At 41.8% G+C, this 23164-nt stretch overlaps 1 protein-coding gene across 1 annotated transcript in view; it reads left to right on the forward strand.

The window, feature by feature from the left end:
• Nucleotides 1–23164, forward strand: part of ADCY10 (adenylate cyclase 10) — a 212712-nt gene that overhangs the window by 37109 nt on the left and 152439 nt on the right. The window contains 8 exon segments of the mRNA XM_039326127.1: nucleotides 2231–2422; nucleotides 3750–3871; nucleotides 5576–5652; nucleotides 11658–11847; nucleotides 13409–13464; nucleotides 18879–19032; nucleotides 21841–22033; nucleotides 22337–22423. Coding sequence (XP_039182061.1) covers nucleotides 2231–2422; nucleotides 3750–3871; nucleotides 5576–5652; nucleotides 11658–11847; nucleotides 13409–13464; nucleotides 18879–19032; nucleotides 21841–22033; nucleotides 22337–22423 — 1071 coding nt within the window.

Raw genomic sequence — 23164 nt, forward strand, 5'->3', positions numbered from 1 at the left:
TGGCTAGGTTTTACTGAGGATGCTCCCTTCGTTTTTAGTAAGTTAGTGAGGGGCAAGGCTATCTGGACAAATGAGGGGATGAATTGGCAGTAAAGGTTTGCAAAGCCCAGGAAACTTTGTAGTTGCTTTCTTGTGCGGGGTGGTGCCCAATCTAATACTGCTCTGACCTTCTCTGGGTCCATTTCAATGCCCTGGGGGGATATGCGATAACCTAGGTAGTCTATCCTTTCCTGGTGGAATTCGCATTTTGAGAGTTTGGCATATAGGTGGGCGGCTCGCAACTTCTTTAAAACCGCTCTGACAAGTTTGACATGTTCCTCTTTTGTTTCAGTGAAGATAAGAATGTCGTCCAAGTAAACAAGGACCCCCTTAAACAGGTGCTCCCTTAGAACGTCATTGATTAATTGCATAAAGAGTGCAGGGCCCCCTTGTAATCCAAATGGCAAGACTTTGAATTGATAGCACCCCATGGGGCAGTTAAATGCAGTCTTCCATTCGTCCCCTTCCTTAATTTTCACGCGATAGTAAGCTTCCCTTAGGTCTAGTTTAGAAAAAAATTTCCCTTTCGATAGGTGTGACAGCATGTCTTTCATGAGGGGCAGAGGGTATAGGTTGCTTTCACTGATTGTATTCAGAGCCCTATAATCCATGCATAAACGTAAAGAGCCATCCTTCTTCTCTCTAAAAAGGACTGGCGCAGCCACTTTAGGCTTGGCTGGCTCAATGAAACCTCTCTCTAGGTTTTTTTTTTTATGAATCTTTCCATTTCCTCCTTCTCCTTTGGGCTCATGGAGTATAATCTGGGCTTCGGGAGTTTTGCCCCAGGCTTGAATTCAATGGTACAGTCTGTGGGTCGGTGGGGGGGGGAGCTCATTCGCCCTCTCCTCACTGAAAACTTCAGCAAGGTCTCTGTATTCCTCTGGTATTTCTGTTAGTCTCTTTTCCTCTCCTATGGATGCTTTTTCTATTCTTGATTCTGGTAGCCTCCCTTGGGGTTTTAAGTCCATAGGGTCCCCCTTCGGGAATTTGATTTCTGTCATCCTCCAATTTACCCAGGGGTTCCATTTTTTTAACCATTCCATCCCTAGGATCATTGGGCATTCCATGCCTGGGGTCACCACAAATGTTATGTCCTCCTCATGTTTGCCCAGGGAAAACCTACTGGGGAACCCCTTAAAACATTGAATTGGAGAGATTGGACCCCCAGTCCTGTGTAATGTAAGGACCCACCCCAGTTTGCATCTTAATAAGACAGAACTCTTGGAATAATTCTTCCAACAGGAATCCTTTATTAAGAGAAAATGGTTGCTTCCCTTCCTCATATGGCAGAATCCAGAGAAGGCAGAATTGGGGTTTTCTATATTCTGACAAATAATAAACAGCAGGGCCACTTATTGGGAACCAATTGGACAACTTCAAAGTTTAAAAAGGTACAAATATGTTTTGATGCCTGCAAGGCTCTAGAAAAAGGGGTAGGTACAAAATGTGGGTCTCTTAGTTGATTGATATAGTTTTGAAAAGTTATTTTAGTTAACATTTTTCTTTGCGATATAGTTAATTGTCTTATATTTTGCTTTAATTAATCTCTGTGAACTCAATAAATTGTTTACTTCCAAATTTGATTTGAAATACATTCCTTAAACTAAATCAATCATTATCTTACCCAGGCATGTCCAACTCATGGCCCAAGGTTGCATGTTGCCTTGATGTGCCAGTAATGCAGCACTACAAGATTGTAAACTTTTAACATGATTATGTGCCTACAGTATAGGGGTTCCCAACCGGGGGTGCTCTAATTAATTAATAGGATGTTTAATATTAATCTCCAAAATAGCTGTTGCTGCAAAATCACAAGAAATTTGGTACAGTTAAAGTTTTGGGTATCATTAAAGATGATACCCAAATGGTATCATTATAATGGTATTCTAATCTAAAACCTAAAGCTAGGAATCACATGAAAGATGTGATAAATCAGAGAATGGTACTTACATGATTTTTTTTTTGCTCTTTATAATAAAAATATTTTCCCTTGGTCTTTAAAATTAAAACCTTATTTTTTTCTAGTATAGAAAATAGTTGTAAGAAAAATTATGAAACTGGTGATAAAATGTTCACTTTGAGAAAACCCAATTTTTAAAAGAACTATATTATGAAAATAACTAACCTTCAGCTCAGAGTAAGATACTTGAATATAGTTTTCTTCTCAAGTGCCTATTTTACTATCTTCTAGATAGATGATAACCAGCCACTAGAGTATTTGTCAGAGCTACGTCCTGTTACCATTGTTTTTGTGAATATGCAGTTTGAAGAAAATGCCAATACGAACCATGTGTGTAAGGCTATCCAAGATGCCAATGCTATGATCACTGGAACAATATTACCCCTTAGTGGTAACATTAATAAAGTCTTCATGTTTGACAAAGTGAGTCTCCTATAGAGGTATTGTTTCAACAGGTTCTATCATGTTGTATCAACAGAGCAAAAGAATGACTTTTCAATAAAACTACTGATAATATGGAAAGCATGTGAACATAGTAATGTTTCATTTCATTAGCTGCTATTCTTGATTTTTATTGTTTCTACTGTTCAACTGTTTCTTTTATGATGTTTTTCAATACATGTATATAGAATAGAATAGAATAGAATAGAATAGAATAGAATAGAATAGAATAGAATAGAATAGAATAGAATAGAATTCTTTATTGGCCAAGTGCGATCGGACACACAAGGAATTTGTCTTCGGTGCCTAAGTTCACAGCAAGAAATAGGTCATATATCATAAATCATTGTTAACAATCATTAGTCATAAGTTACAAACAATAATTGATAAATCATAACATTGATATGTTATGATTTATCAATTATTGTTTGTAACTTATGACTAATGATTGTAACAATGATTTATGATATATGACCTATATCATATAGGAGAAGATAGTAGGAAAGTTGAGAAGATGAGAAAATATGAGAAATGAGACAGTGCTGTGGGAATTAAGTGCTTAGCAGAATTATGGCACCGGGGGGGGGGGGACTATATGTCTGGCTGTTTTGGCATGCAATGCTCTATAGCGGCATCCTGAGGGGAGAAGTTGATCATGTCCAGGATGTGAGGAGTTTGTAGATAGGCACCCTTTAATGTTGAGTAGCAGTGGTCTAAAATATTCTTGCCTCTGATGAGAGAGTTGACATGCTGAATGTATCTTTGCAGCTCCTGGCTTAGGTTAGCATTGTTAAAGTCTAATAGAATGAGGAGGTAGTCTAGATATCTCTGTTCGGTCCATAGGATTTGATCAGTTAAGGTTTGCAATGCCTTGTTTGTGCAAGCTTGGGGTGGTATGCAGACCCCAACTAGGATGAATGAAGAAAACTCTTGGGGGGGATAATAGGATATGCAAGTGATTAATAGAGTCTCTAAGTCCACATCACAAAATTTCTTTACACCATTGGTTGTTAATATAAAAGCAGATATCTCTACTCTTCTTTTTACCATATATTTCTGCAATTCTATCTGCTCTTGAATCTGAAATTGTGTGATTTTCAAGCAGTTATCATTAATTGATGACAATTAATTTAATTAACAATTAATTCACAGTGCTATATTATCATTTTACCTAGACTACTATAGGATAGTGTGCCTTGATCTGAGAAACAGCGTGCAACACTAAATAAGTAAATATGTTTTATGAATTACATTCACCTTTTCTTTGAAACTGTCTTCTCTGATATACTATTTTCTTCTTCTCAAAAAGGGCTGCACTTTTCTTTGCATCTTTGGTCTTCCTGGAGATAAACAAGCTGATGAAAGCACAAATGCTCTTGATAGTGCCCATAAAATTCATGCTTTCTGTTCCACAGCACTTATGAAAGTAAAGTAAGTAAATGAGAGTGGGATGTCATCAATATACATCTGATCCCCCATGTAGTGCTCAAGCCCCAGCTTTCTATATCAAGGAGTGCCATGTCTGCATCCAAGTTCTAATTCTGTATTTGTAGAATCATGAAGAGATGTATCAGCTAAGGCTTGGGTTTAAGTTTCAGGGACAATCAGCAATCTAAAGCCCCTTCTACACATAAGCACTCTTTCATTCTATGATCTGTTCTGTGTCCTACATCCACACTATTTGGGGCCTCACTTGAGAAATTGAATCAGTTAATTACAGTACAGGTTTAATTCCTACTCCAGAATAGCACTGTGAATGTATTCTTTAGAGTTGTGGAATAGACAGCTGCCTCATGTTCACTCCCATTCTGGATATTTTCTCCCTCCTTCCTGCAACAAAGTGCCATGTTGAAAATACCATGGAGGAAGAATGCTGGTGGTGAAGCAACTGGCTGCTTTAAACAGTTTGAGAGGCTGAGCCAGAAGTTGTGTGAAAATGCCCCAAGTGACAGAAGGATTTTAAAATTGTACAGCTTTATCCTTCAATTGAGATTAGGTCCAAATTCTGAAGGCTTTGATACTATCTTTATAGATACACTACATTTTGCTAAAAGTGTTTTAATCCTATATAGGGGTCTTCCTTATGTCTGAGATAAAGTCCTATCCACCATTCCTTGAGACAACAGCAAATTATATCATTGTAGAATTTGCTGCTCCCATTGGGAACCCCTATCCTGCCACAGGTACTCATTAGGGCTCCTCTTGCTGCATCAATTAGTGAAATGTGTCAGACTTAACTCATATCCAAATTGCTATGGCTAGTTGCTTCTTGAAAAGAGTGAAAAACATCTAACCCTAGAAGAGCTATGCTAGGACTATTTACTGTAGCTATTGACTGCATTATGTATGAGTTGAGGATGAAGAAATATCATAAAGACATGATAGAAAAAAGTTGTTGAGATTTGTTCATGTTGTGGTTATGGTCTATATCAGACATGTCAAACTCGCAACGTCATTTTAGGAAAATAAATAGACAATTTATATACTGCTATTATCATTTTTCCAAGCATACAACCTCCTTCCTATATTAAGGGTATAATATGAAGGAGAAAGATGGTTTCTCTGACAGAGAAGAACTGTCAGAAAAATAAAGTGTTAAGGTTACATCTTACCCATTTATTTTTAAGAAACATCTATTAGATTTTCTTCATGAGAAAACAGATACATCTCTCCTACTTTTTATTCTTCTGGGTCCAGAATGCAGACCATAAGTCCCTTGCTTATGTAACAAAAACTGCATCACCTGGCACAAAGGAAGGTTATAGAAATCTTTACTGAGGCAACCCAAGGTTTGTAAAATTACAGAAAATCTTAGTTAAAAATCACACACTGAGAAAATTGTAAAGTAGCTCAAGAACAGGTGAGCATGCTCAATGGGTAGTAGATGTACTGTATGCATGGATGAGAGGAGTGGAACAAGAAAGTGAGGAACAGTGATGGGGATGATACAAAATGAAGACACTGGGATTTTAAGCAGAATTCTTTGCAGATTCCAAATTGGATAGATAATTGCAGATAAATCATTGCTCCAGGAAATCTAAAGAAGTTTAGAGATCCAGTGCAGCCTATCATTTTCAAGAGAAGTTTTTGCCCTCTTTGCAAATTCAGTTACTTTTGTTCCATTTTGTGTTGTAGGATTGTTTCTATTGGGGTCACTGCTGGGCCAGTTTTTTGTGGAGTCGTTGGTCATCGTGTGAGGCATGAATATACAGGTGCAGTTGTAATGAGTCTAAATGTTATCAATCAAATAAAGTACTGGAAATACATAGTAATAAAATGTTTATTTTATTAGAAATAAATACATTATTGACCTATTTATTAAATAGATCAACCTATTTTCCAAAGCACCAGAAGGCAAGATAAGAAACAATGGATGGAAACTAATCAAAGAGAGAAGCAACCTGGAATTAAGGAGAAACTTCCTAACAGTGAGAACAATTAACCAGTGGAATGGCTTGCCTCCAGAAGTTGTGGTTGCTCCATCCCTGCAGGCTTTTAAGAAGAGTCTGGACAGCCACTTGTCTGGAATGGTATAGGATCTCCTGCTTCAGCAGGGAGTTGGACTAGAAGACCTCCAAGGTCCCCTCCAACTCTGTTTTTCTGTTGTTTAAACATTTATACAGTGACCCATCTTATAACCAACTCCAGAAATAATTGTTATTATTATAAAACACCTCAAAGCAGCAGGGGTTATTTAGATCTCTGTGGATAGAAAATTCTATAACCAGGATGCTGTTGCCCAGAAGGTTCGTCTTGTGCCTATCAAAATTTGAAGAACCATTAGGGCTCAGAATGATGTCTTCCCAACTTACAGATAATGCTGGTTTTGGTTTTGGAAGAAAGATTCTGCCATTAATATCAAATAGAATCAGGTGTCAGACAGCATTTTTGGATTCTTTTGCCTTTGTTTATTCATTGGGTCCTGCAAAGACTTCTCCCTATAAAGACTCTTTTGCTGTGCCATGTTGGGAATTTATTACCCTACTGCAGTGATGGCGAACCTTTTAGAGACCGAGTGCCCAAACTGCAACCCAAACCCCGCTTATTTATCTTTGGGTGCTGGGTGGCTGGGGCCCAGTGGGTGGGTTTGACCACTGGATGGGCATGACTGCAGTGGTCATGGCAGACTGGGTGGGTGTGGCCAGGGTGGGTGTGGCCACCTCGAAGTTGCTCATGGGGAGGGATGCCTGTGGGGGCTGGGCAGGGTTGGGGGGGATCCAGGTGGTCTCTGGCGGGTGGGATGATGGGCAGGAGGCTCGTCCTGCGGGGTGAGGCGAGACCAGACAGGGAGCAGGGCAGGGGTGCCATTGCCACAGAGCAAGGCAAGGCAAGACAGGGACTGGGGCGGCTGCTACGTGACACCATCGGCCCCTGCACACAGCAAGTGCACTGTGTTCGTCAGCAGCCACAGCCTGCTGGCCCCTCGACCAGCGCACTCTGAGACTCTGCAGCCCGCTGCGAATACCGGGCCAGCCCTCCAGCAGCAGGCGGAGTAGGGGAGGGGGGATCCAGCATACCGGTTCCTTATCTCCACCCAGCTTATTCTGCAGCCTCATGGCAGCGGCATTGCACAGGAGATGGCAAACAACCTGTTTTGGTGCAATGTGGTTGTTTGCTGCCGGCCGCAGCCATTTGCTGCCTCGTGCGTTGTACCCAATGCCGCTGCCATGAGGCTGCAGAACAAACCGGCCAGAGGTAAGGAACCAGTATATCAGTTTCTTACCATGGCCTAGCTTGTTCCACGGCCTCATGGCAGTGGCATTGTGCAGGAGGAGGCAAACAGCTGGTTTTGGCATGACACGGCTGTTTGCTGCCTCGCGTATTGTGCCCAATGCTGCTGCAATGTGGCTCAGCCAGAAGCGGCCGTGGAACAAGTCGGGCAGGTTCTCCCCTCATCTGCCCATTTAGCTACAGCTTTGGTGGCTCTGTAGGCAGAGCTGCGAAATTCTCTTCTCTGACAGAGAAGAGAACTTCGCAGCTCTGCTTACAGAGCCACCAAAGCAGCAGGTGGATCGCTGGAGGCTCAGGGAGGGAGGGTGCAGAAGTGGGCGGTTGGGCCATTGGCAAGAGCAATGTGGTGGAGCAGAAAGCGGCCTCAGAACAAGTGGGGCAGGTAAGGAAAGAAATTCTTGCTCCCCCCAGAAATTGTCTTTCTTTCCTTTCCCCATGCCATTTCTCCTTCACGATCCACCGCTGCCAATTGCAAGGACAAAGGAAGTATTTGGGGGGGGGAGGTCAAGCAATCAATTCCAACTTCTCATGAAAGATCGCGAAGTTGGAATTGATTGATTGACCTTTTTCCGAAAAAAAATTCCTTTGTTTCCTTGCACGCTTTAGCACCCTCTCTTCCTGATGCTCCGGTGCTCCACCTGCTGCTTTGGTTGGCCTGCCAGCCCCCACCTCAATGCCTTGCCCACCGCTGCCTAGCACGGCTGCCCCGGGGCTGCAGGGAGTGACCTGGCATGGGAAGGGCACGTGCCCCACCCTTCTGCCACCATGCAGGGTAAGATTGCCATACCCACCCCATCGAGATGCCCTCGCCTCCCCCAAGCATTTTTTTACTAACCTGTCTTTCTCCATTTTTTTTTTTTTACTAACTTTCCATTTCTCCGTTCGCTTCTCAGCCTTCACCGTGTGTTTGTGGAACTATCAGTAAAAAAAAGTTCCATCAGACTTTCTATCTTCTCACGAGATCTCGTGAGAAGTTAGAAAGTCTGATGAAACTTTTTTTTTACCGATAGTCCCACAAATAAGCAGCGAAGGCTGAGAAGCCAACGGAGAAATGCAATGCAGCTGAAAGGCAGGTTAGTAAAAAAACACTTGGGGGAGGTGAGGGCATCTGGGCAGGGGCAGGCCCAGCAACCTTACCCTGCACGGCTTCAGCAGATGTCTGGCAGGGGGAGGGAAGCAACTGGTCTACCACCATGCTAGCGCTGCCGCATTGCTTCTCTACCCCATGCACAGGCCCCACTCCACCCCTCTCATGGAGCGCCCTGCTCCCACCACTCCCCCCACCCCTAGGCAGTACCTTCTTTTCAGCTCTGATGTATCACTTCCTCCACTGCTGTGTGGGACTAAAATTAAAGTTCAATCATTTCAACTCTGAGCGATTTTTTTCCCCACGAGAACTTGAAATTGATTGATTGAACTTTTTTTTTTTTTGCACACAGTGGCGGAGGCCTAAAGCAAAAAGATTTTATAAAAGACACCTGAAAAAGCCACTTGCCCAGGGAGATTTTAATGCAGGTTGATCATGGATGGGACTTAAGGCCTTGGACTGGGGCTATGACGTGCATGCCCACAGAGTGGGCTCTGCATGCCACCTGTGACACACGTGCCATAGGCTCACCATCACGGCCCTAGTGGTATCTTATAAAAGCTAAATCAATCTACAGGTTTTCTTTTTTAATACCAAGTTTGGGAGATTTTTGGGGAGGGAGAAATATCACATAGACAATTGGAGTTTCCTTTTTCAGGAGTCTGTAACAGTGAATCTGACATTTCTGTTGGTTTTTCTAAATGGTGAAGGAAGTTCTGTTCCATCTTTTGTTTTAGCAAAAATACTGTTCTATAATAAAGTTACTTTAGTCAGTTGTTTTAGGTCAGTGATGGCAAACCTTTTAGAGACCGAGTGCCCAAACTGCAACCCAAAACCCACTCAGATGCCTGGTGGGTGTGGCCCATTAGGTGGGTGTGGTCAATTGGGTGGGTGTGGTAAATTGAGTGGGCATGGCCCAATGGGTGGGCATGGCTACAGTGATCACTACAGAGTGGGTGGGCGTGGCCAGGGTAGGCATGGCCACCTAGATGTTGCTTGTGGGGAGGTATGCCTGTGGGGGCCAGGCAGGTTTGGGGGAGATCCAGGGGGTTTCTGGTGGGTGGGATGGTGGGCAGGAGGCTCGTCATGCAGGGTGAGGTGAAGCACAGGCAGGGCAGGAGTGCCATTGCCACAGCGCAAGGCAAGGCAAGGCAAGGCAGGAGCTGGGACAGCTGCTGCCTGACACCATCGGCCCCTGCACACAGCGAGCGCATGACAGCCAACTGTGTCCATCAGCAGCCACAGCCTGCTGGCCCCTCGGTTTTGACGTGATGTGGCTGTTTGCCGCCTCGCACATTGCACTCAATGTGGCTGCCATAAGGCCGTGGAACAAGCCAGGTGAAGGTAAGGAACTGGTATACTGGGCAGGAGGTGGCAAACGGCAGGTTTCAGCACGACATGGCTGTTTGCCTCCGGCCCTGACCACTTGCCGCCTTGCGTGTCACACACAGTCGAAAATCTTTTCAGAAACTCACCGCAAAGGATGCCCGGCACGAAGGACGCCAGCACAATTCCCAAGAGCCAGAGGTGCACTTCATGGCAGTGGCAGTGGGCAGGAGGCAGCAAACGGCCAGTTTTGGTGCGATGTGGCTATTTCCCTCTGGCCATGGCCATTTGCCACTTCGCGCGTTGCACCCAATGCCGCTGCCTTGAGGCCGCAGAACCAGCTAGGCAGAGGTAAGGAACCGGTATACCAGTTTCTTACCACCGCCTGGCTTGTTCAGCAGCCTCATGGCAGCGGCATTGGGCAGGGGACGGTAAACGGCTGGTTTTGGTGCAATATGGCTGTTTGCCTCCAGCCACAGCCATTTGCCACCTCGCGCATCGCACCCAATGCCGCTGCTATGAGGCCACGGAACAAGCCGGGCAGAGGTAAGGAACCGGTATACTGGTTTCTTACCACCACCCGGCTTGTTCCGCAGCCTCATGGCAGTGGCATTGGGCAGGAGGTGGCAAACAGTTTCGGCCTGATGCAGCTGTTTACCGCCTTGGGTATTGCACCCAATGCTGCTGCAATGCGGCTTGGCTGAAAGCGGCCGTGGAACAAGGGGGGCAGGTTTCCCCCTCAGCTGCCCATTCAGCTACAGCTTTGATGGCTCTGTAGGCGAGAACATCACAGCTCTGCCTACAGAGCCACCAAAGCAGCAGGTGGAGCGCCGGAGGCTCGGGGAGGGAGGGTGCTGAAGTGGGTGATTGGGCCATTCGCAAGAGCAATGAGTCTGAGCGGAAAGCGGCCTCAGAACAAGTGGGGCAGGTAAGGGAAAGAAATCCTCGCTCCCCCCAGAAATTGCCTTTCTTTCCTTACCTGACTTCCAGCCCTGTGCCGTTGCTCGCAATCTGCCGCCAACGCCTCATGCAAGGAAACAAAGGAAGTGTTTTGGGGGGAGAAAAAGGTCACTCAATCAATTCCAACTTTGTGGTATTTCATGAGAAGTTGGAATTTATTGATTGACCTTTTTTTCTCCAAAAACCCCTTCCTTTATTTATTTGCATGCTGTGGTGGCAGCAGATTGTGAAGGAGAAACGGCACGGGGCTGGAAGTCAGGTAAGGAAAGAAAGGCAATTTCTGGTGGGAGTGAGGATTTCTTTCCTTACCTGCCCCACTTGTTCTGAGGCCGCTTTCCGTTCAGACACGTTTCTCTTGCTAATGGCCCGACTACCCACTTCAGTGTTTTCCCTCCCCAAATCTCTGGTGCTCCACCTGCTGCTTTGGTCAGCCTGCTGGCCCCCACCTCAACACCCTGCCCACCACTGCCCAGCATGGTTGCCCTGGGGCTGCAGGGGCTGGCCTGGCATGGGAAGGGCATGCACACTACCCTCCCACCACCATGCAGGGTAAGGTTGCCATGCCCACCCCCGCCCAGATGCCTTGCCTCCCCCAAGAGTTTTTTTTTACTAACCTGCCTTTCAGCTGCATTCCATTTCTCTGTTCGCTTCTCAGCCTTCGCTTTGTGCGACGATGGGTTAAAAAAAAAGTTCCATTAGACTTTCTAACTTCTTGAGATCTCGCAAGAAGTTAGAAAGTCTGATGGAACTTTTTTTTTTTTTTACTGATAGTCCCACAAACACACGCCGGCTGAGAAGCGAACGGAGAAACGGAATGCAGCTGAAAGACAGGTTAGTAAAAAAAATGCTTGGAGAGGCGGGGGCGGGCACAGCAACCTTACCCTGCGTGGGTATTGATGCAGGTTGCTCATGGATAGGACTGAAGGCCTAGGACTGGGGCAACGGCAAGTGTGCCCACAGAGAGGGTTCTGCGTGCCACCTGTGGCATGCATGCTATAGGTTTGCCACCACGGTTTTAGGTGATTCAGTTCTAGACCTCATCTTGTTTGCAATACTGGTTGAGGAGAAATGTACATATAATTTCTAGCTTCTCTCTTTTTCTTTCCATGTTAGTGATTGGACGGAAAGTTAACCTTGCTGCAAGGATGATGATGTTTTATCCAGGATTAGTAAGCTGTGATGCCCTTACTTATTCCAAATCTAAACTGCCCCACTACTTCTTTGAAGAGCTCCCATTAGTTGAGATGAAAGGTGTTGTGAACCCTGGGACAGTCTATCAATTTCTTGGTATTACAGAGAAAGCGTAAGTACAATTTTGTCTTGTGCATAGCTGCACAAGAAAAAGAGTTTGCTCTGCAGAATAGATTCAGGAAACATCCCTTTTCAGCAAAGTAGGCTGTTTGTTTTGCAAAGATCTCTACTGCTGGAGGATGATTTCTCACATCCTCTTGTTATGTCTACATGAAGAATATTTATCCTTTTTTATGGATAAAGTATCCTTTTTTATGGACTACAGTAACTTGTAGTCCCAGCAGTTCTGGGACTACAAGTTACTGTACTTCAAAGGCATTGTGTTTTCACTGTTTCTTCTCTCAAACACAACAAAACTTTGCTCATGTCCAGTTGGACAATTGGATATACTGTATGTTAAACAAAAAAATAGTTTAGAATGATATTACACATTAAGAGGCAAATAATACATATATTTTCAGCAATAAGTATGTAGATTATTGGAGATGGCAAGGACCGTGTGATAGGATGCTTCCTTAGAAAAGGGTGTGGTTCATCTTGAAAAAGATAATGGTGTGTCCCTTCCTCAAGAAACCATTGCTCAACCTGGCAGTTTTAAATAATTACTAGGCTGTTTCCAGCCTTCCCGTTTCAGAGATAGGAATATTAAGAGTATTAAGAGGGTTGCACTTGCAGAGAATTCAGGACAAAATAGATTATCTGTACTTTTTCAGCCTGAGTTCGGGCCCAGGTATGAACAAAACACATGTGAAACATTCCTATGGCAGGAATAGAATAGGAAAAATGATTAATTGCTCAATTGTTATTGGTATTGATCACCGTATCCTTCTGGACCATCTGCAAAGACTGAGAGTGGAGGGCAGAATTCTGCAGGGGTTTTCCTTCCTTAAGTGGGTGGTTCTAGTTAATGGTACTAGGGGATAAGAGATCAAGATCTAGGAATCTCCATTGTCCAAGTGTCCCCATTAACACTTCTCTATTCCTGATTTAATTATTACAAGAAGCTGGGGAAGATCAAGTATTGGCATAGAATCAGATATCATCGGTAGGAAGATGATAACTATATATATTAAATCTAGGGTCCTGGGTGTGACTGGCGTTCTCTCAGTGCCTGGAAGCTGTCAGAATCTGGATGGAGAAGAATAGTCTTAAATTTAATCCCAGGAAGATGGAATGGCTTTGATTCCAAAGATATTTCATCCTTGGTTCTGAACAGGATTATACAGGGCTGATTGATAATTTGGGTGCCCATTTGACTCATGGCTCCTGCTTGAAAAGCAGGTGTGGCTGTAATTACGAGGACTTCTGAATAGATCCATCTTATGCAGCAATTATAATGTTTCCTGGATTTGGAATGTTTGCTCATAGTCATTTCTGTGTTAAACACTCCTTGTTGAGGCTGCCCAATTTGGAAGTTGCAACTGGTTTGTAATATAGTAATTCTTGAACATTAAATTATTTAAGCAAAGGAGGCTCTCTCTCTAAAAAGACAAATTATTTTCTTAGAAGTAATATGCTATTAGTAATTCTTCCAAGACAATTTGAGAAATGTGAGCATAAATTTCATTTTCTTCTCTCTCTCCCCTTCTCCCCATGCTCATTTTTAAAACTAGAATGATTTACAAAGCATATTTAACCAAGGAGAGATCTGAACTGTATCCTTTACTAGGTACGTGTTTTATAGTATCATAACAATTAATTATTGGGATGCTGGAATAAACTTGCTATTGGTTTATGAGATGTCTGTTTGTCTAACCTTTCTATTCAATTTAATCTGCATAGCTCTGCATAGCACTGAATGTTTGTGCTGAAGATTCAGTGGTATTTCTGTGCATATCTTCAGATACTGATTACTGTATAATTCTATAGATGTCTACTTAGAAATCAGAGCTGTTGCATTCACGAATAGTGGGCAAAACTGTGACATTTAAAGAAGTATTGCCAAGAAATTCACAGCTTGCCTTCAGAAGCTGTGGATCACTGGAGGTTTTTAAGAAGAGACTGGAATCTGAAATGATAGGGTCTCCTGCTTGAGCAGGGGGTTAGACTAGAAGATCTCCAAGGTCCCTTCCAGCTCTATTCTGCTTGATTGATTGCAGCCAAGGCACCTATTACTATTGGTACTCCCTTTGCTTTCTTTTTGCCACAGTTGTTCTATTTGCAGGTCTTTGTATTTTGTTATCTTCTCCAGTTCTTTCTCTTCTATTCTGCTATCTCCAGGTACTGCTAGGTCCACTATCCAGACTTTTTTGTTGTCTCTCTTATTGATAGTTATCTGGGGTGTTATGCAGCAGGTGCCTATCTGTTTGAATTTTAAAGTCCCAGAACAATTTAGCTACTTCATTTTTTATTATTTTATTTATTTTATGGTATTATTTATTATTTTATGGCATTATTTATTATTTTATTTATTTGATTATTATAAATTATTGTTTATAGTCTTTCTCTTCTTATTTATATATACAACAATGTGAAATCACAGATGTCAGTTCTTTTAGCTGGTGTTGGCCTTCATATCAAGTTCTTCCCAATAACCTAAGATGTTGAAATTTATTATACTATGTTTCTCTGAAAGTAAGACCTACCCCTAGCTTGATTTCGGGGGGGGGGTGGGCCTAATATAAGCCCTAGTTTTGGGGTGAGGTGCACACCTAAAAATCAAGCTAAGGTGGGAGAGGTGGAGCTGCCCCACGTACCCTGCACCCACTTATTGTTTCAGCCAGGCTTCCCATGAATTGACACCTGCCTTACCTCGCTGGCCCACTTCTTCTGTGGTGCCCCCCGGCCTGCATTTCGCCATCAGAGGCCTTCTGGAAAGGTCTCTGATGGCAAAACGCAGGCTGGGGATGCCCTGCATGTCAATACGGAATAGACACCCCCCCCAAAAAAAATAAGAAGTGGTGCCTCTTTTGGAGGCAAAAAAAAAAAAGAGAGACCGAGTCTTATTTTCGGGGATACGTGGTAGAAGCAAATATGTGGATCCAAGCAGCGTGGCCTATTTTAATTGACAGATGGAAATGTTGTCAATGTGCAAATTTCCTAAGTGCTGTTGAAGATTTTTTTTGGTATGGCATTTGTGTGTCAATAACCACTGGGACCATCACCATCACTAGAACACAAGAAGTGATACTACCAATTTATACTGCATTAGTGAGGCTACACTTGGAATACTGCATCCAGTTCTGGTTACCACAACACAAAACAAGATGTCGAGACCTTAAAAAGAGAGCAGAGAAGAACAATTAAGATGATTAGGGGTATAGAGGCTAAAATTGTTCAGGGAAGTAGGTATGTCTAGCTTTATGAAGAGAAGAATTTGAGTGATGTCTTCCAGTACTTGAGAGGCTGTGACACAGAAGAGGGGGTCAGATTTTTCTATAAAGCACTTGAGAGCAAGACATGAAGTAATGGATGGAAGCTCATTAAAGAGCGATCCAACCAAGAAGTAAGGAGAAATTTCCTGACAATGAGAACAATTAATCAGTGGAACAACTTGCCTCCTGGAGTTGTGGGATCACTATTACTGGAGTTTTCAAGAAAATATTGGACAACCATTTGTTTGGGATGGATTAAGATCTCCTGCATTGGGCAGAGAGTTGAACTAGAAGACATCCAAAACAGGGGATCATTTTTTTCTCTGTTGCCCAATCTTCAACCACTGCTGATTTTTCTCTTTGCCATAGGCAGGATTTATTGTCTATGGAAGAAGAACATGTCTGGAAGGAAATTGCTGAAAGGTTTCTCTAAAGAATCTCAGAAGAGGTCACAATATTATCTAAATATGAGCTTTGATTGTTTTGCATGCATATGTACACAGAGAGATAAATACAGAGAGATGTATATTTCTTCTGCTTAGTACCTGTGATGAATATTACAACCATGCAATAGAATACAACAGAGCTGGAAGGGACCTTGGAGGTCTTCTGGTCCAGCCCCCTGCTTGAGCAGGAGAACATATACCATTTCACTTAAATGACTGTCTAATCTCTTCTTAAGAATCTCCAGTGATGGAGTGCCCACGATTTCAGAAGGCAAGCTGTTCCACTGGTTACCTGCCCTCACTGTTAGGAAGTTTCTCCTTAATTCCAGATTGCTTCTCTCTTTGGTCAGTTTACAACCATTGTTTCTTGTCTTTCCCTTTGCTGCTTTGGAGAATAGTTTGATGCCCTTTTCTTTGTGGCAGCTCCCCAAATACTGGAACACTGCTATCATGTCGCCCATGTTTCTTCTTTTCTTTTCCAAATTCTGCAACCATTCTTCATATGTTTTAGTCTCCAGGCCTTTGATCATTTTAGTTGCTCTTTTCTGAACTTTTTCCAAGTCTCAACATCTTTTTTGTGGTATGGTGACCAAAATTGGTTGCAGTATTCCAGGTATGATCTTACTAGGGTTTTATAAAGTGGTACTAATACTTCGTGTGATCTTAATTTTATGCTTCTGTTTATATAACCCAAGATTGTATTAGCTTTTTTGGTTGCTGCTACATACTGCTGGCTCATTGTCAAGTGATAGCCCACTAGAATTCCAAAGTCCCTCTCACAATTGCTCATTTTGAGCTAGGTATTGCCTAATCTGTACTTAAACCTTTGATTTTTCCTGCCTAAATGTAAAACTTTGCTTTTCTCCACATTAAAACTGATTTTGTTGGATGAGACCCACTGTTCAAGTTTGTCAAGATCTTTTTGGATCCTGAGCTTGTCTTCTTGGGTGTTGGCTATTCCTGCCAATTTAGTGTCATCTGAAAATTTGATGAGTTCTCCTATTCACTTGTCTAAGTCATTCATGAAGATATTGAAGAGTACTGGATCTAAGACGGAGTCTTGTGGTACCCCACTGTTTACTTCTCTCCATGTGGATGTAGTACCATTGAGCACTACTCGCTGAGTATGGTTTGTCAACCAGCTGCAAATCCATCTGATGGTGTTGTTGTCTATCCCTTTTTCTAGCTTACTAAGCAGCAGGTTATGGTCTAATGCCTTACTGAAGTCTAAGTACACTATGCCCAGTGTTTTGCTGGTCTACTAGTTTAGTCACTTTATCAAAGAATGAAATAAGATTGGTTTGGCATGATCTGTTTTTGACAAACCCATGCTGGCTACTGGTTATGACTTTGTTTGCTTTTAGTTGTTCGCAGATCTATTTTTTGATTATCTTTTCCAGGATCCTGGGTCTGTTTTTTTCCCCTTTCTTGAAGATAGGAACCACATCATCCCTTTTCCAATCATCAGGTACTTCCCCAGTGCTCCAGGATTTTTGAAAGATATGGTGTAATGGTTCTGAGATAACATCTTCCAGCTCCTTTAGAACTCTGGGATGTAATCTGTCAGGTCCCGGTGATTTATATTTGTCAAGGTCGGATAAGTGTTCTCTCACCATTTTCTTGCTTATTTTAATTTTTGTTTCTAGTTTGTCTTTAGCAGTATTTTTTTTGGTATGTTATGCTATAATTTCTTTTTGTGTCAAGACTGGTGCAAAGAATGAATTAAGCAGTTCTGCTTTCTCCCTACTGCCTGTTACTTCCTTGCCATTTTCTCTCTTTAATGGACCTACAGTTTCCTTGACTTTTTTCTTGTTATTAAGATGTTGAAAGAAACTTTTTTTATTGTCCTTGATTTCTGTTGTAAGTCTTTGTTCATTCTAAGCCTTTGCTTTCGTGACTTCATCTTTGCATGTTCTGGCTGTCTGCTGATAATCAGCCTTAGTTATGTGTCCCTCTTTACATTTTTTGTACTTGTCCTTTTTGTCTTTCAGTTTGTCAGAGAGATCTTTGTGCAGCCATGCTGGTTTCTTCTTGAATTTCTTGGTTTTTTTCCAGTGGTATTGTGCTGGACTGGGCTTTTATGATCATATTTTTCAGAGTTTCTCATGCTTCTTGTGTTGTTTTTCCCCTTTAGGATTTTCGTACATGGAATCTTTCCTAGGTTCTCTCTGAGTTTGTTAAAATCAGCTCTTTTGAAGTTTAAGACTCTGGTTAGATTATTTTCTATGTTTGTGTTTGCATTATATTGAATTTCAGCATGACGTGGTCACTTTCACCCAAGGTTCTGGCAACTTCAACTCCCTCTATCACTCTCTATTAGTAAGGACTAGGTTCAGTATAGCTTTACTTTTAGTTCCTTCCTCTACCTTTTGGATGATAAAGTTGTCGGCTAGGATGTTTAAGAATTTGTTTGATCTCCCGCTTGCTGCAGTTTGTCTCCCAGTTGATATCTGGATAGTTGAAGTCTCCCCTTACTACTGTAGTATGCTTCCTACATATGTTTGTTAACTGGTTGGCAAAGAGTTGATCTATTTCTTCTGATTGGTTGGGTGGCCTGTAATATACACCTATGGCAATGTTATTTTTTTCCTTTTAGATTGACCCATATACATTCTGAACAGATTTTATCTTGGATCATGTGCATTTCTGTAGATATGTAGTGTTCTCTTACATATAGTGCAAGTCTCCTTCCTCTTTTTGTAGATCTATTTCTTTTGAACAATTTGTATCCATCAATCAGTACATTCCAGTCATGGATTTTGTCCCATCAGGTTTCTGTAATGCCAACTATGTCACACCTGCCCTCATGTACTATTGCTTCTAGTTCGCCCTGTTTGTTCCCCAAGCTTTGAGCATTTGTATATGAGCGTTTAAGATCATTATGCCTATCTTTGGATATGTTTCCTGCATCTCCTGATTGTTTTTGAAGTTTTTCTTTTTTCTCATCACTCCCTACCTCATTATTTGATTTGTTTTCTTGGGATTTATGACTGATTTTGTGTTCTAGAGATTCTAAAGATTGGTCACCCTTCCCCCTCAATTTTAGTTTAAAGCCCTCCTGATGAGTTGGGCCAGTCTTTTTCCAAGTACATTTTCCTCTGTTTTAGTGAGGTGCAGCCCATCCCTTGCCATGAGTCCTTCACGTAGGAAATGTAGTCAATGGTCCAGGAAACCAAAGTTTTCTTGGCGACACCAACCCTTTAGCCAGGGTTGATATAATTGATATAATTCCTCATTCAAAAGCTAATTCATTTTGTGAATGTCTGTTTTAATATACAACATAATTCTTTTGTTCTTTGTTTTCCTTTATTATTTTCTTCCAGGTCGCAAGAAGGAGACTGACATCTTTCAAAACTTACTGGAAAATTTTAAAGAATCTAAATTGAGCCATGTTATAATATATGAAGGTCTCATGGGATATGGAAAAAGCCAACTAATAACTGAAATTGTCTATTTAGGACAGGCTCCTGGACAAAAGTTGGTGCCTTTTAAATCTGTTGGTTACATATTTTCAGAAATTCACTTTCTTCTCTCCAATCTTTTCATTTTTCCCTGGTCCTGGCTCAGTTCTGAACATTACAAGTATATTGTTTTGTGTGTGTAGCCTTGAGCAGTGACAAGTGTCAATGGTTCTAAGACTCTATGGGCCTGAAAGGAGGTTATTAGAGGTTGATGGTATTTCTGTGATAAATTATTTATTTATGGGTTTCTTCCTCTTCCTCACAGCTTTAGAAAAGCATTATTTTTTAAATCATGCTTTTTCAAAGTCCAACTTTTGTTTCCATAGAGTATAACAAAAAAAAAAACCATTGCCAGCCTTTCTAGATATTGACACAACATGACATCTGAGTATCTTTTCTAAATCTTTCATTGCTACCCTACCAGTGTTAGTATCTGTAGCATATTTGACTTCTGGCTCCTTTAGAATTCATAGTCTTCAAAAAAGGTAAAACTATCTTTCATGTCTGCATCTTCATTAGGAATTCAAAGAGGGATTTCTGTACCTGTTATTAATTTGGTTTTTTTAATATTTAATTTTAGTCCCATGTTTCCCACCATTGGAAATTATTTATTTTTCATATTGCTGTGAGTAGTGTCATCAGTATAATGTAGGTTATTGATATTTCTTCCCCCAGTTTTAAATTCACATAATCTTCTTCCATCTTGGCTTCCATAATATATATACAGGCAGTCCTTGTTTAAGGACCATTTATTTGGCAGTCATTCAAAGTTATGGTGGCTTTGAACAAATGGTAGTTATGTCTGGTCCTCAAAATTCTGGCCCCGATGATGACGTGATCAAAATTTGGGCATTTGGCAGTCCACTCACAATTACAATGACAGGGATGCTTCAAATCCCCCCCACCACACCTATCTCCCCCTTTTGGCATACTTGTACTTCATCATCTCTGTGGCCTTGCTGTCCTGCACTCTGCTGGCCCTGCCACCCTATGCTCCACTGGCCCACAGCTGACCTTTGCTATCTTCTTCCTCCTGCTGCTGCTGATCACACAAAGTGAAGGGCAGAAGGGCTGGCAGAGGCAGTAGGGTTCAGGGTGCAGATAGCCAACTGGGCAGAAGTGGGGAGGGGGAAGTTAAAGGGGAGGCAGTGTTTTACCTTATCAAGGTTCAAGGCTGGGAGAGACTGAGGCAGGAATGACTTGGACTGAGATCTGTCCCTCTGTAAAACTGGCTGGGATTTGATTAATGACTGCAACTGGAATTGTCAGGATTGTTGTTGCTAAGCAGTCACATGATATATGCTGAATAAATAAGAATACTATCTAATCCAGGGGTGTCAAACTGCCGGCCCGCGGGCCGGTTTCATCATACCGGAGCCGTGCCCATCCCATTGCCGGCAATGGCGAAAAAGCTCCGATACGTTGCGTGACGTCATGTGATGTCGCGAGTTTGACATGTCTGATCTAATCTCATCTCACTCCTTTGCTGAACAGGAACCAGTCAGTTCTGCCATATTTCTGTCTGTACTGTGGCTTCCTGTTCTGTCTAAGATTCACATGAGGACAATGACCTGTTCTAATGTTCCCATTTTCCTAAGCACCTTCCACACCTTGACATAGTCAATACAGTCAAAGGCCCTTCAATGAAACATATTAACTGCTTCTGAATATTCTTTGACTTTATCACCAATATATTTCACCAATAATGTCTCTTGTTCCTCAATCTTTTCAAAGCTAACTTGAACATTTGTATGTCTTGTATTTCATTATTAAAAAGTATTAATTCCTTTGTATTCATATTCCTGAAGGCTTTAATTTTGGTAACACTAAATTTGAGTTAGCATATTCTGTATATGTAGCTTTTGACTTGAATGACACATTTATTAACTGATGGTATGCTTAGTCATTATTCTTTGAATAAACTCATAATAGCTGAGTTTATCCAGCATATTTAGCTCAGATTAAATATGGTGTATTATAACTTTGCTCATGTGTGAAGCAGGTCCACATTTTTTCACCCAAGGTAGAAGTAAAATCACACATACACGAAGATATATTAGCTACACATATATTATTGTTAGTAAGGCCTTAAAGGAGGAAAGGAATTTTACTCTGCTTGTCAAGATGACTATAGGGGGCAGCACTCATCTCTATTTCGAGGCTGTGAGCCAGCATACAAGACATTTTCACAGTCATGTAGCCAGCATGATGTCAGGGAGCAATGTTACCTGCCCATCAAAGTGGTACCTATTTATCTACTTGCATTTTATATGCTTTCAAACTCTTAGGTGGGCAAGAACTAGGTGAAGACAGGCGCTCATCCCCATCGCATGGTACTCGGGTCTTAAACCCAGGCTGTTGGCTTTCCAACTGACAAGCCCAGTGTCTTAACCACAGAGCCCTAGTAAAGCCTTAAGGTAAACTTTAAATAGGATACACAGGCAGATAACTAATTGGAAGGAATTGTTATACTAATCTGGGTCCTTTATTAATATCTTGCATGAATCAAAATTATTGCAGAGAGCTAAGGAAATGTTTCATTGGCCCCACAAATGTTCAATCAAACAATGAAGGTAAGGGCAGTCCTTGATATTCAGATGAGAGGCATGAGCTGGAAGCTCTTCCTCATATTCCTAGATGTCTGGAGACACTTTCTTACTTAATGATGTAGGAAAAACTTCTTCAATATAATCACTGCAGTTAATGAACCAAAATTCAATACTGGTATGATTTCTTTGTTTTAGTTGCACAAATTGAAACAACAATCTGCTTCTGATTGATTACTTTCAAGTCAAGATTTTCATTTGTCCATGTAATTGAGCAGGGTTGTGGCAATGGAGCTGACAAAGATAAATGCATGGCACAACTTTTTTGCTGTCCGGACACTGATGGCAATGTTCCTGGGGGTGGATGTCTGTAAAACCTATGATGCAAGGCAGTACATCCTTCAGAGCAAGCTGCGTGGAGTTATAGAAGAACAATATCTATGCCTTTTCAACAACCTTTTTCATGTTAAGGTAAAGATGGAAGAATGGAAGATCTTTTCTCTTAGGAATGCTTTGCAATGAAAAGCAGGTGTAGATACAGTGCCAGAGAAAGGCAATATAAAGGTAGAGATCATTTGCTAAAGCTTCACAGATTTAGTATTTGCTCAGAATGTCTAATTATAGAACAATTTACAAATTGAACATTCATTTTATGAATAAATGTGATAAATATGTTTAAATGATTTCAGGGTTACCTAATTATTATAAGAAAATATTATTGGCAGAAATATTGTTAATCAAATAATTATGAGATTTATTTCTTTTTCTGGTCAGTTTCCTACATCAGAAGTGGTTTCTCAAATGGACAATGACAGAAAGAATAAGGAGATTGAAACAATGCTTTTAAAAATTCTGATTAATGTAAGTAAAGGTTTTCCTTGTGCAAAACATGGTCTATAAAGGATAAAGGTGTGATTATCTTCTATATGCAGTCCTTGCTTAATTATCACAATTGAGACCAGCAACACCATTGCTAAGTGGTGCATCCTTAAGCAAGAGATTATGTGACTGCCTCCTTAGCACTGACAGTTTTGGCAGTCTTTATTGCCATTGTTAAGTGAATCCCATGTAGTTATTAGGCAAAGACCTGCCTTGATCCAAGCCATTCCTAGCTTGGTCACTCCCAGTCTTGAGCCTTGTTTTTTCCAAGTGAAGGGACTGCCTCCTCTTTAACTACCCCCATCTCTGCCCCTTTGGCCATTCTGCACAGTGGCCTTCTTTGGCAGTGGTGGTTGTGCTGAGCTGAAGTAGAAGCTTCAGGCCTTTATCTCTTTCAGCCTACCATCACTCCTTACTGCCATCGAGGAAGGACACTTCAAGTTCCATGCCAGGCAAGCCACCTTGTCACCTCAACATGGTGTAAAGCTCCAATACTATGCTGTGGTATGGTCACTTGGCCCAGTGCCATGATGAGAAATCTCATTGCCATGGTGTGAGGCCCCATTAGTGCATTGTGACCTGAAGCCACTTCTACAGATACGATGTGCCATGCTACCCCAGCATTGCAGTATGAAGCCCCAGCCCCAATGTGTGAGAAGTGCTGTAGCATGGCATGGCATCCTACTGCTGCAGTATGGCATTCCACTACAGCACAATGCTCCA

Source organism: Crotalus tigris, unplaced genomic scaffold (genome assembly GCF_016545835.1).
Source record: "Crotalus tigris isolate CLP2741 ecotype Arizona unplaced genomic scaffold, ASM1654583v1 scf7180000024339.11422700, whole genome shotgun sequence".
Taxonomy (NCBI): domain Eukaryota; kingdom Metazoa; phylum Chordata; class Lepidosauria; order Squamata; family Viperidae; genus Crotalus; species Crotalus tigris.